The 12859-nt window shown below is 35.8% G+C and overlaps 1 protein-coding gene across 1 annotated transcript in view; it reads left to right on the top strand.

Annotated features, from left to right (window-relative positions):
- gfra4a (GDNF family receptor alpha 4a) overlaps positions 1-8533 on the top strand; it is a 125619-nt gene extending 117086 nt beyond the window's left edge. The window contains exons 7-8 of the mRNA XM_087780505.1: positions 4937-5091; positions 7221-8533. Of these exons, the coding sequence (XP_087636631.1) occupies positions 4937-5091; positions 7221-7382 (317 nt within the window). The 3' untranslated portion in view covers positions 7383-8533. The remainder of the gene's footprint in view (positions 1-4936; positions 5092-7220) is intronic.
- Positions 8534-12859: the final 4326 nt, after the last annotated feature.

The following is a 12859-nucleotide window of genomic DNA, read 5'->3' as shown; positions in this document are numbered from 1 at the left end:
TATACTATTTAAGTTGTAATATTTAACAGAATTACTACAGAACTAATTTTTTTTTTTAAATGCAGTTTTAAATATTCAAAGTAGAGTATATTAAAAATGAGGTTTTTATTCGTAATACATTCTTTACCTAATTATTGATACTTACAACATAATTCTTATTTTTCTTAAATATTCAATTTATTAAATATTAAAATTAAGGTCTTTATTTGTTGTTAATTTTTCACCTTAGATTTTTTAGGTTTAAATATTTAACAAAATTACTAGCGAATCAAATATTTAAAAAAAAAAACCTATTATTCAGAATTGTTTAAAAATAATTTTCTAAAAAAAAACGAAGATGATCTTTTGGTAAAAAAAAAACAGTTGGACTGACTTAATATTCAATGAAAAATGTATGAATATTGAGAGTTTTTATTTGTGGTTTGGAGATAAATCTAAAGTCTTGGTCACGATGAGTTGTGGAGAGTGTTTATAAAATAATGAAGTCAATGAATCATCACAAATCGTTTAATAATTAAACTGCAGGATGTTGTTAGTAAATCATTCACAATATTTACCAAACAACTTTCCCAGCAGCTTCCAGATGAAGTCATGATTCTAGTGCGACGGCGCTGGAGTCTCACCCTTCGCGACTTCCACCCGTCATTAACGACAGATCACACCGACGGAAAAAAAAAAAAGCAAACTGCTAATGACCCAAAAATATTTACATAACGGCGAAGATTTCATGGATCGCTCGCCCTCTGGAGTCGCTTCTATTCTCTTCCTCCCCTCTCTGAACCTGGAAGAATTTCCTAATTAGACCGGAGTGCTGGAGACCTCGGCTCCGGTCATTTGTCGAAGAGGTCGCCGCGCATCGATCGCCGCGACGAACTTCTCTCGGACGACGACGGATCAGTTTGTTATGATCCGGAGAGAAATCAATTTGTCCCAGAAACTCGCCGAGAGCTTTGAACGTCCCGACTCTCATAACCAGCCTCTTTTATTTTTACAACTCCTTCCGCGTCCATCCATCTTCCATGGGTTTTCGTCGATAAACCACTCGTTCGTGTCTTCGGCAGGTTTTAATTGACGCCGCTTTTATGTCGACGGAACGAGCGCAGGGAGGAACATTAGCTCGATGAAACGAGATGGAATATTAATCCAGCATAAGTCTTTTTATGTCGTGCTTAATCCAGGAAGACGACATAATGGAACCATATTAAGTCCCGGGATCGTAAATTACAGATGGAACAGGATGTACCGATGAAACGGCCGACTTACTTTATCGGCTCCTATTAAAGGGTCGTTACGAGGAAGCTACCGGGTGAAAAAATGAAGAAAGCAATTCAAGAACAATATCAGTTTGGTCCTGGAGAAGCAAAAATCAACGACCCAAGTGATCATAATTGTCTTTGTCGTTTTAAAGAAATTCCTTGTCTTTTGACATTTCTGTTCTACTCTCCTTGTACAAGCAAAAAATATTGTGACTTTGAATGGATTTAGATCTTTGACGCTGTTCTTAAAGTTCACGGATTCATGATACAATGTCGTCGATTCCAAAGGAATTCCTAAATCCTCGGCTTTGATCCAATAACTTAGCAAAACAAAAAAAATCAAAGCGCCACCTACAGGAATGTCATTTGTCATTTGTCAGTCAATAAAAGTCGTATTTAATGTCGTTTTTCAACGTTTTTATTTACACTATTATTTAGTACAAAATGTAAAATGACTATCAGTATTTTAATCTGCCACAATGGCGACTGTTAAAACAAAAAACTTGAGTCCAGAGCTTCCCTCAGTGATTTTTTTTTAGGTGAGTTAAAAACATAGATTAATCGCGATTAATTACTCACAGTCAGAAATGTTTTTTGTTTTTTTAATCCGCCACAATGGCGACTATTTAAACAAAAAAATTGAGTCAAGAGCTTCCCTTAGTACATTTGTTTAGGTGAGTTCAAAACATAGATTAATCACGATTAATTGCTCACGGTCAGAATTGTTTTTTGTTTTTTTTAATCTGCCGCAATGGCAACGATTAAAACTAAAAACTCTAGTCAAGAGCTTCCCTCTGTATTTTTTTTTGGTTGCGATTAAACCATAGATTAATTCGATTAATTAACACCGATTTTAATGAATGAATCTTGATGATTCAAACCTATTGTCAGCAATAATTCAATGAAAAATATTGCTGATTTAAGTCATTACTGTTCTTCCTTTAATCCAAATGCTGCCGCCGGAATATTCCGCAACTCTGCGGCGCCGGACGTGAGCTCGTTCTTGCTTGGAAGGGAAAATGTGACGCGTGATTCATACCTTCTCGACTTCACTGTGAAATCAATTATCATATAGAGAATAAAAAAAATGAGGCGTGCAACTTTTTCATGATTATAAATCACACCGTTTAAGCGCAGTAATGACTACCTGGACTCCATTTATCAATATAAAGTTCTGGGACATTTGCATATGAAATTAAGCCCTGAAGGATTCTCTTCAATTACAGTCATTGATGGAGAGACTTCCTGCTTTTCAGGTTCTTTTATTAAAAAAGCTTTTTTTCTGCTGAAAGTTTTCTTCGATGCCTTTTTAACCTCATGAGTTTGTTATTATTCAAAGTTTATCTCAGGACTGAATGTATAATCTTGTCAAGGTCATCGTATCAGGTCATTTTCTAGAACTTCTAGATTGATTTTGACTTTATTGTTGGTGCAAATGTTTCTTTATTTTTAATTATATTTTCAGGGGTTGGAAGATCAAGTCCTAACATTGTGACTGTTGTCAGGTACAAAATAAACTTGTTGAATTGAATTTAAAACACACAAATAGTAACATAAATAAAAATATGAATAATATAAAAAGTTTATTTAAATTTGTTTCCTTTTTTTTTTAAACAAAGTCATGTCAATCACGACTGCGATAGTTTTTAAAGTCCATGATGACCAAACTTTATTCATCTTTTTTTGTATGTGGACATAATATAAATAGCAGACAATAGTATAATCACATATTAATTAATTTAATGTTGTTGTTCTTTTTTTTTAATCTTTTTTTTTTTTTAAACAGAGCACATTTACAGCAAAACACACACACACACACACACTTTACAGCTAAATGTGGACAAAACTGAAACTCTGGTGATTGCTCCTGATGATAAGATTCCAGGGTTGAGTCAGTACTTGGGTGACTTAGGTCAGTCTGTCAAACTGAGCCTGAGAAACCTGGGTGTTGTATTTGATAAAGACATGTCTCTTGTTCAACACTGTAGAAAACTGACCAGAAACTGTTTCCTTCAACTGAGAAAAATCTCTAAACTTAGGAAAATGTTGTCGGAACATGATCTGGAGCTTGTAATCCATGCGTTTGTTTCTTCTCGTCTGGACTATTGTAACAGTTTGTTTTCATGTCTTAACAAGAAGGATCTGTCTCGCCTGCAGTTGATTCGGAACTCTGCAGCGAGAATTCTGACCCGCTCTAGTAGAAGAACTCACATTTCTCCGTTCCTTAATACTCTTCACTGGCTTCCAGTTTCTTTCAGGATCAACTTTAAAATTCTGGTTCTTACTTTCAGAGCTATTCATGGTCAGGCTCCTCCTTACATCACTGATCTGATCCAGCCTTACACCCCAGCTCGGGCTCTGAGGTCTGTGGATCAGAATCTACTTATGGTTCCACGCACACGGCTCAGGACCAGAGGAGAGAAATCTTTTCAGGCTGTTGCTCCTAAGCTTTGGAACGATCTTCTTCTCTCTTTGGGCTTGATGGATCTACTGACTCCTTTAAGAAACACCTTAAGACGTTTCAGTATTATCTTGATCTTTAAAGTATGTACTTTTTTGAGTATTGTTTTGATTGTCTAAGCGCTTTGTGACCCTGGTCTCGAGAAGCGATATATAAATAAATATTACTTACTTACTTACTTACATTTAAAGCACATTATTGCAGTTATACACAAGTTATATATAATTTCTAAATTTTAAACGCAATAAAGGCAACATTTTCTTTATTAAATCAATGTTATATTTTTAAAGCTAACAAAGAGTATAAAGATGCAACGTAAACAGTTCTTCCTTCATAATGAGATCGGACATTCTATGAAGTTTCTGTTTTACTCTCCTTTTACAAGTAAAACTGATCTCTGATTTTGTTTCTTTACGTTCACGGATTCAATTCAGTTTCATAACTTGACATTATTCCATTATTATTATTTATTTAGTAATTTTACTCTGACTTCATCAGAGCCACATAAACACTAGCGAAGGTCCGCATGGGACCCCAAGGCCATGTCGGAGATGTTTTAGTTGGAATTTAGGGTCTGTTTGTTATTGTTAAAAATTCTTGGATTTCAACTCTTTTCTTTCTAAAGAAATGTTAAAATATTGCAAACAACATTTTCATTTTGGCATCTAAATCTCGTAGAGTCCGATTATTTGTTGCCAAATAATGCTCGAGCTTCACCAACTTTCTTGCTCTTTGCAGAAACGAATGTTTATCAGTGAGATAATCTCGATTGGAATTTCAAAGTAAAAGATCACAGATAGACAGAGTAAAAACATTTGCAGGATTTATGAAGAAACTTTTTGTAACTTTAAAGAAATTCAACCATTTAAAAATGTCGACTCGTTAAATAATACAGTTTATTCACCAAAAAAACCCTAAAAAACTTTACTTATGTTTTCTATTGTCAGTGGAACTTCAAGAACTGCTGGTATCGATAAAGTTATTTTCGACTTCAAACAGGAAGGGGACGATAAATCACCGTGAAAAGGTTGACTCGTCCTCGCACCATCTGACCGCACTGTGACTCCGACATCATCCGTCTTTATTAAAAGACGCTCAGGGATGAAGAAGGACGAGGAAAAAAAAGAAAAAAAAAAGTTTTGCGCGACAAGATGACTTTTGAGTGAATATAATTGAACTTGTGCCTCGATCTCCTCTCACCGGGTTGTCATTGTTTCAGAAAACGCCATCCTCGCCTTCGGGAATGGGTCGGACGTGAAGACGGGCGCCGGGCAACCGGCGACGCCCACCGACCTCCCGCATCTGGCGACCACCGCCTCAGGCCCGGCTGTGGAAACAGAGCAGAACGATCTGCGAGCACAGATACCTACTCAGGTGAGACCAGAAGGCAGAAGTCTGTCGTACGACCTTTTTGATTTCCACAGAACCGTTAATGAAGAAACGCCCGGAATTGGGTCAGAAATCTTGTGATCGACTGAGATGGTTTTTAAGAGCCGCGGGAAAGTTGGAGTTGATGAGAAGGAAATATCTTTGGGTCTGGATCGCTCTCTGACATCCATTAGTTTAGTCTGACAGGTCGTTAAAATGGGTTTTCATCGGCGTTGAAAATGAGCAACAATGTTTAAACCTCTTAGACTCTTTAGACTTATGTTTTGAGCATCATTCTACCTAATGTTTCCAAATTTTTAAAATAATACTTTAGGTTTTTTTCAAGAATACTTTTTTTTGTTTGTTTAAAGGAAACCCAGCAGTAGCAGCAGAGGACCACATGGTGATTAGAAATGTACAAAGTAAAGGTTCATGTCTGGGGAAGACAATTTTACTGCATGATTTTTTTTAAATAATGCATTTTAACTATTGAATTTTTATCAAATTTAATTAAAATCTTTACGCGAAGCCAGCAATGACCATATGTTGATAAGGGATGCAGGAAGTCAAATTTTACGTGGGGAAGACGATGTTTTTGATTAAAAAATTTAGCAAAAAACGAAGAAAATATTTGATTTTTTTTAAGTGAAACCTTTCTTGGATTTAAACAAAAAACTAAAAGTACTGAGAGATCTTTAAATATTATTATTAAAATGTTTATGTCATTGAAAATAAAATAAATAAACTGTCATGCACACCACCAAGCTAGTGAGAGTAGCAGCAGAGGACCAAAAATAAAAAAAAATCAGAAAAAAAACAGTTAAAAAAAGTTTTTAACATACCATTTTGAAAATAAATATAATAGGAAACAAGCTTTTGACGGTTGCAGCGAAGGACCACATGGTGATGAGAGCAGATATAAAGTAAAAATGTATGTTCAGGGGAAGACACATCCTAAATAATGCTATTATTTTGAAAAAAGGTCATCATCGGTGGAACACTTGGATGTTCTAGTACTTCATTACCATGTATTCTGAGTTAAAAACCCCGTCATTTACAACCTTTAATACTCGCCTGGCGGTCCTTTGATTTTTCCATGAATACAGACATGTTTGGACGCGAGTATCTTCTTTTGAAATCCACTCGAAGGTAACCTTCACGAGTGCAGACGAGCTTTTATCAAACCTCTCAGTTCACATCTGTCAAGGAAGGAAGGCTCGTCTTTCTCCGGATCTGATGTTCCCAAGACAGAAGCTTTTCATCCCTGAGAACCAGAGAAAATATGTCAAAAGAAAATCTATTGTTGCAGATAGAGATGCTTCTAAAGACGGCATCGAAAAAACTTTATTCATTTTTTTTGTTTCGTAGAAAGATCATAGGAAAATACATCAATATTAGCTGTAAAAGATCTCAACTATGGACGCTGTCCTTTTATACACATATCCACTACTCGGATACTTTAGTTATCAAGTAAAAATACTCAAATTAGAATACTAACTGGGATACAAAATTCATTGAGAAGAAATGTTGTAAAGTAAAAATATTCAAAAGAAAAAGTATTGAAATACAGTAGAAATTGAATTGAGTAACTTTAATCAAATAAAAATTAGTACTTTGATTCTTTTGTAATTGAGTAAAAATAGTAGTGGGGCACTTTGATAATCGACTGGAAATGTAATTAATAAAAATGCCCAAATGACAAAAAGTACTTGGATAATTTAGTAAAAGAGTAGAAATGTAGAATAAAAATACTTTAGAAAAGGTCCAACAAAACGTACATAAAAAGATACAAAAAGATATATAAGAAATCAAGTAGAAATGCAATTAAGTAAAACTAATAAAACATATTTAGATAAGTTAGTAATTGAGTATAAATGTAATACATATATAACAATAAATAGTAAAATTTCATACATTGAAAAAATACTCTGATAATCGAGTAAAATCTAATTTCAAAAGAACTATAGTAAATAAGTTAAGATACTCAAATAAAAAATGGTATTTGAATTGTAATCAAACAAGAATACTTCAATAAAAAAACACAAAGTTGATTTAATAATCAAAATAAATTCAAATGATATCAAAGTCATTTTGATTTGATCATTCATTCGTTCTTTTGTTCTCGTCCTCCTCAGGGGAACGAGAACGAGAGATTGTGGGGCGACGAGGGCGACTCCACCCTTCCTTCCCCGAGTCTCTCCGGTCACGCATCCGATCGTCTCGTCTCGTCTCTGACGCTCGTCCTCGTCCCGACGACCCTCGCCAGGATGCTGCTGCTGCTGCTCGCCGACCAATAGGAAGAGACTTCGAGGACGAACTCCCCGTGAGGACGAAAAACAAAAAACTTCTTCTACGTGTCAAAGGACGGCAGAAACGCTTTTCACTCTCTTATCACAAGAATCACTCTTTCCCTCTTTTTCGTGACTGAAGACTCGGAGCCGACGTGTCGAGGACGGAAGATTTTCACCGAAAAATGGCGGGGAAAAAAAAAGCACCTGAACCGGCCCACGAACTCACTCACGGTATCAGGGAACTTGGAACGTGTACAGAAGGTGCCGTGGCAAAAAAATATAAAAATAAATAAAATCTAAATAATTTTTTTTAAATGTTCTCGAACATTCCTCTTCATGAAAGATAAATATTCTCTCTATATATATAAATATATAAACGGAGACTCTTCGACCAATCACGGGGCGTGTACGATGTATCTCACTTTTATTTTGCAAAAGTTGTAAAAAAGTTTATTTCGATATTGAAGAAGATAATGATACGTTTAATTATTTTCACACTTTTCGGTTTTGCTTGTGCTGTGGATAAAAAGATCTGAAAATCGAGCTAAAACGTAGCTAGCTAGCGGTTTAAAGCTAGCTGCTTGAAGCTAGCTAGTGGTTTGCGGAAAAAACGTTAATGAAAGTTGTTTGTTTTTTTATCTTTGTTTCGAGGAAAAAATATCAAGTGTGAGGACCTGAAGGACGTGAATTTCTATTTTCTAGATGTTTCCGGACAGATTTGTAACCCATCATGCTTGGCTTTCACCAGAGGGGAGGAGAGTCGGAAAAAAACGTGTTTTTTTTTTTTTCTCGATGCTTGATCGGACACGTCTTCTTAAAAGCGAGGCAGTCCAGACGCAGGTGGTGACCCGTGTTGCCCGCCGAGACTCTTTATTCAAACCGCTCCAGGACTTTCCATATAAACTGCCAAAAAATGAAAAAAAGCAAAAAAAAAAAAAAAGCACAACTCTTGCTTGGTGGAGCGTTCATGTCTGTGAGAAGTGTCGGTTAAAAATGTCTCGAATCTTCTGCCGCCGAGGGATTCGTCGCCATCTGAAACGATTTTTCTTTTTCTCTGGACGATGAAAAGCACACGTTCATGTTGGACGATCAAGTCATTTTGTTGTCCCTGATCCAGATTGTTAAGCACAGTCCACATCTTATCCTGGTGAAGTGAATTAAAAGTACCTGACACGTCCCTTGCTTTTTGTTTGTCTCCGTGGTCTCTCTTTCGATAAAAAAAACAACAAAAACTGACCTACTTGCAGTGGCCCAGATCTACGACGCTTAAAATTGATGAATGTCTTCTTCGCGCCCGGCGGTGCGTTCAGGAGCATCTGGGAAGTTCCGGTCCCGTGTGAGCGGGAGATGGAAAGAAAAAGCCACGTTTTCAAAGTTCACGCAAGTCGACGGAGACGAAGTTCCGTCTTTGAGCAGCAATGCTTTAAGAAAATAAACAAAAGTTTTTGTGTTTCACGGTGAGTTGCTCATCCTGTTTTTAGTTAATCATCTCTTTTTTTAATAAATATTCTTCATTTTTTGCTCATGATGCATGTATTTTCTTTAGTTTCTTTCATGCTTTATTTTTGTAATTCAGGTTTTTGTCTTTTTTATGTTTTTTCCTAGTAATACAAAATGTTTTTTACAAAGTGATTTAAAGCTTTATGTGGGTTTTTCAACAAAAAAAAGTGAATGTTTCTTCTTTTTTTTATCCCTTGTGTCTGAGTCAAGACAAACGCAAGGATTGAATTTGAAAAATGCATCATGTTCTTGTAAGTGTTTAATGCTTCACTGGGTAATTTATCAAAAAAAATACTTATCAAATAAATATAAATGTTGCTCATGTAAGTGTTTAATCTTTTATTTGGGTAATTTGTACGTTAAAAAAAATTCAATTGAGTACAAATTTCGCTGATGCATCATGTTCTTGTGTTTGATGCTTTATCTGGGTCATTTATCAAAGAATATTTCCCCATTTAAATACAAATTTTGCTCATGCATCAAGTTATTGTTAATGCTTTATTTGGATGATTTATCACAAAAAATTCAATACATTTTCTTTTCTCATGCATCATTTTCTTGTGTTTAATGCTTTAGTGGGTAATTCATCAGAAAAATGCTTTTTAAATAAATAATAATTTTGCTCATGCACCATGTTCTTGTAAGTGTTTAACGCTTTATTCGGGTAATTTATCCAAAATAAATGTTTTCAATTAAATACATGTTTCGCTCATGCATCATGTTCTTGTGTTTAATGCTTTATCTGGGTAATTTATCACAATATTTTTGTTTCATTTAAATAAAAATGTTACTCATGCATTATGTTCATATAAGTGTTTAATGCGTTATTTGGGTCATTTATAAAAAAAAAAAAGCATGTTTGTTGAGTTGGACTGTGAACCCTTCCTGAGTCCACCAGCTGAGAGTGACCTGGTAATGTTCTGCTCTGAGACGCAGCAGCACGAGCTAATCTTTGCAAACATGAACAAGAAATGACAGAAGATCCAAACCACTGAGTGCAAATAAGTCTTGTTCGAAGAAGGAAGGAGCAGCTGGTGAGAGCCTGATGTGGAGTGGAGACGAGATGTTGTGTTAACAAGCTGTTTATGTTGAAAATGTGTGAATTTAATTTAAATAATGAAACATTTAAAGGAATTTGATACAAGAGCAGAAAGACTTACTGTAAAAAACATGTATTTGTTTGGTTTATTTTTTTATTAGTTTGTTTAATTGTTAACTTCATTCACGTTTTGTGTGATTGTGCATAATGCATATATTTTGTTAATGACCTGTTTATTTGACATGAACTAAATTATATTTGTGTGTTTAAAGGTTTTCGACTGTTGAAACACTAAATTGAAGTTTCAAAATAAAGGAACAAAGGAAAGAAAAGTTTGTTCAATGAGTGAATCCCAGTGAAGACCCTGAGAAACAAGTGGTCCTTTCAAGTGTGGAAATTTGCACACGTCAACCTTCTTGTAAGTGTGATACAACATGCTATAACGTGGCATTTTACATCATGCTATAACGTGGCATTTTACGTCATGCTATAGCATGGTATTTTACATCATGCTATAGCATGATATTTAACATCATGCTATAGCATGATATTTTACGTCATGCTATAGCGTGGCATTTTACGTAATGCTATTGGATGATATTTTACATCATGCTATAGCATGATATTTTATGTCATGCTATAACATGGCATTTTACGTCATGCTATAGAGTGGCATTTTACGTAATGCTATTGGATGATATTTTACATCATGCTATAGCATGATATTTTATGTCATGCTATAACATGGCATTTTACGTCATGCTATAGCATGGCATTTTACGTCATGCTATAGCATGGCATTTTGCGACATGCCATAACGTGGCATTTTACATCATGCTATAATGTCGCATTTTACCTCATGCTATAAAGTCGCAATTTACATCATGCTATAATGTCACATTTTACATGATGCTATAGCGCGGCATTTTACGTCATGCTATAACGTGGAATTTTACATCATGCTATAACGTGGCCTTTTACATCATGCTATAACGTGGCATTTTACGTCATGCTATAGCGTGGCTTTTTACATCCTGCTATAGCATGGCATTGTACATCATGCTGTAACGTGGTATTTTACATCCTGCTATAGCGTGGCATTTACCTCATGCTATAGAGTGGCATTTTACATCATGCTATAATGTGGCATTTTACGTCATGCTATAGCGTGGCATTTTACATCATGCTATAATGTGGCATTTTACGTCATGCTATAACGTGACTTTTTACATCATGCTATAGCGTGGCATTTTATGTAATGCTATAGCATGGCATTTTACGTCATGCTATAGCGTGGCATTTTACGTCATGCTATAGCGTGGCATTTCATGTCATGCTATAACGTGACATTTTACGTCATGCTATAACGTGGCATTTTACGTTATCCTATAGCGTGGCACTTTACGTCATGCTATAGCGTGGAATTTTACATCATGCTATATAGCGTGGCATTTTACGTCATGTTATAACGTGGCATTTTACGTCATCCTATAGCGTGGCACTTTACGTCATGCTATAGCGTGGCATTTTACGTCATGCTATAACGTGGCATTTTATGTCATCCTATAACGTGGCATTTTACGTCATGCTATAGCGTGGCATTTTACGTCATGCTATAGCGTGGCATTTTACATCATGCTATAGCATGGCATTTTACAACATGCTATGATGTCGCATTTTACATCATGCTATAACGTGGCATTTTATGTAATGCTATAACGTGGCATTTTACGTCATGCTATAGCGTGGCTTTTTACGTCCTGCTATAGCATGGCATTTGAGATCATGCTATAATGTCGAATTTTACGTCATGCAATAACGTGGCATTTTACGTCATGCTATAGTGTCGAATTTTACGTCATGCTATAGCGTGGCATTCTACATCATGCTATAATGTCGAATTTTACGTCATGCTATAGCGTGGCTTTTTACGTCCTGCTATAGCATGGCATTTGAGATCATGCTATAATGTCGAATTTTATGTCATGCAATAACGTGGCATTTTACGTCATGCTATAGTGTCGAATTTTACGTCATGCTATAGCGTGGCATTCTACATCATGCTATAATGTCGAATTTTACGTCATGCTATAACGTGGCACTTTACGTCATGCTATAGGGTGGCATTTTACGTCATGCTATAACGTGGCATTTTACGTCATGCTATAACGTGGCATTTTACGTCATGCTATAGCGTGGCATTTCATGTCATGCTATAACGTGGCATTTTACGTCATGCGATAACGTGGCATTTTACGTTATCCTATAGCGTGGCACTTTACGTCATGCTATAGCGTGGAATTTTACATCATGCTATATAGCGTGGCATTTTACGTCATGCTATGACGTGGCATTTTACGTCATCCTATAACGTGGCACTTTACGTCATGCTATAGCGTGGCATTTTACGTCATGCTATAACGTGGCATTTTATGTCATCCTATAACGTGGCATTTTACGTTATGCTATAGCGTGGCATTTTACATCATGCTATAGCATGGCATTTTACATCATGCTATGATGTCGCATTTTACATCATGCTATAACGTGGCATTTTATGTAATGCTATAACGTAGCATTTTACGTCATGCTATAGCGTGGCTTTTTACGTCCTGCTATAGCATGGCATTTGAGATCATGCTATAATGTCGAATTTTACGTCATGCTATAACGTGGCATTTTACATCATGCTATTATGTCGAATTTTACGTCATGCTATAGCGTGGCATTTTACATCATGCTATAATGTCGAATTTTACGTCATGCTATAACGTTGCACTTCACGTCATGCTATAGGGTGGCATTTTACGTCATGCTATAACGTGGCATTTTACGTCATGCTATAACGTGGCATTTTACGTCATGCTATAGCATGGCATTTCATGTAATGCTATAGCATGGCATTTTACGTCATGCTATAACGTGGAATTTTACGTCATGCTTT

The sequence above is a fragment of the Callionymus lyra genome, chromosome 18 (genome assembly GCF_982586985.1).
Source record: "Callionymus lyra chromosome 18, fCalLyr1.hap1.1, whole genome shotgun sequence".
NCBI lineage: Eukaryota > Metazoa > Chordata > Actinopteri > Syngnathiformes > Callionymidae > Callionymus > Callionymus lyra.
This window is presented reverse-complemented; position numbering and strand designations above follow the sequence as displayed.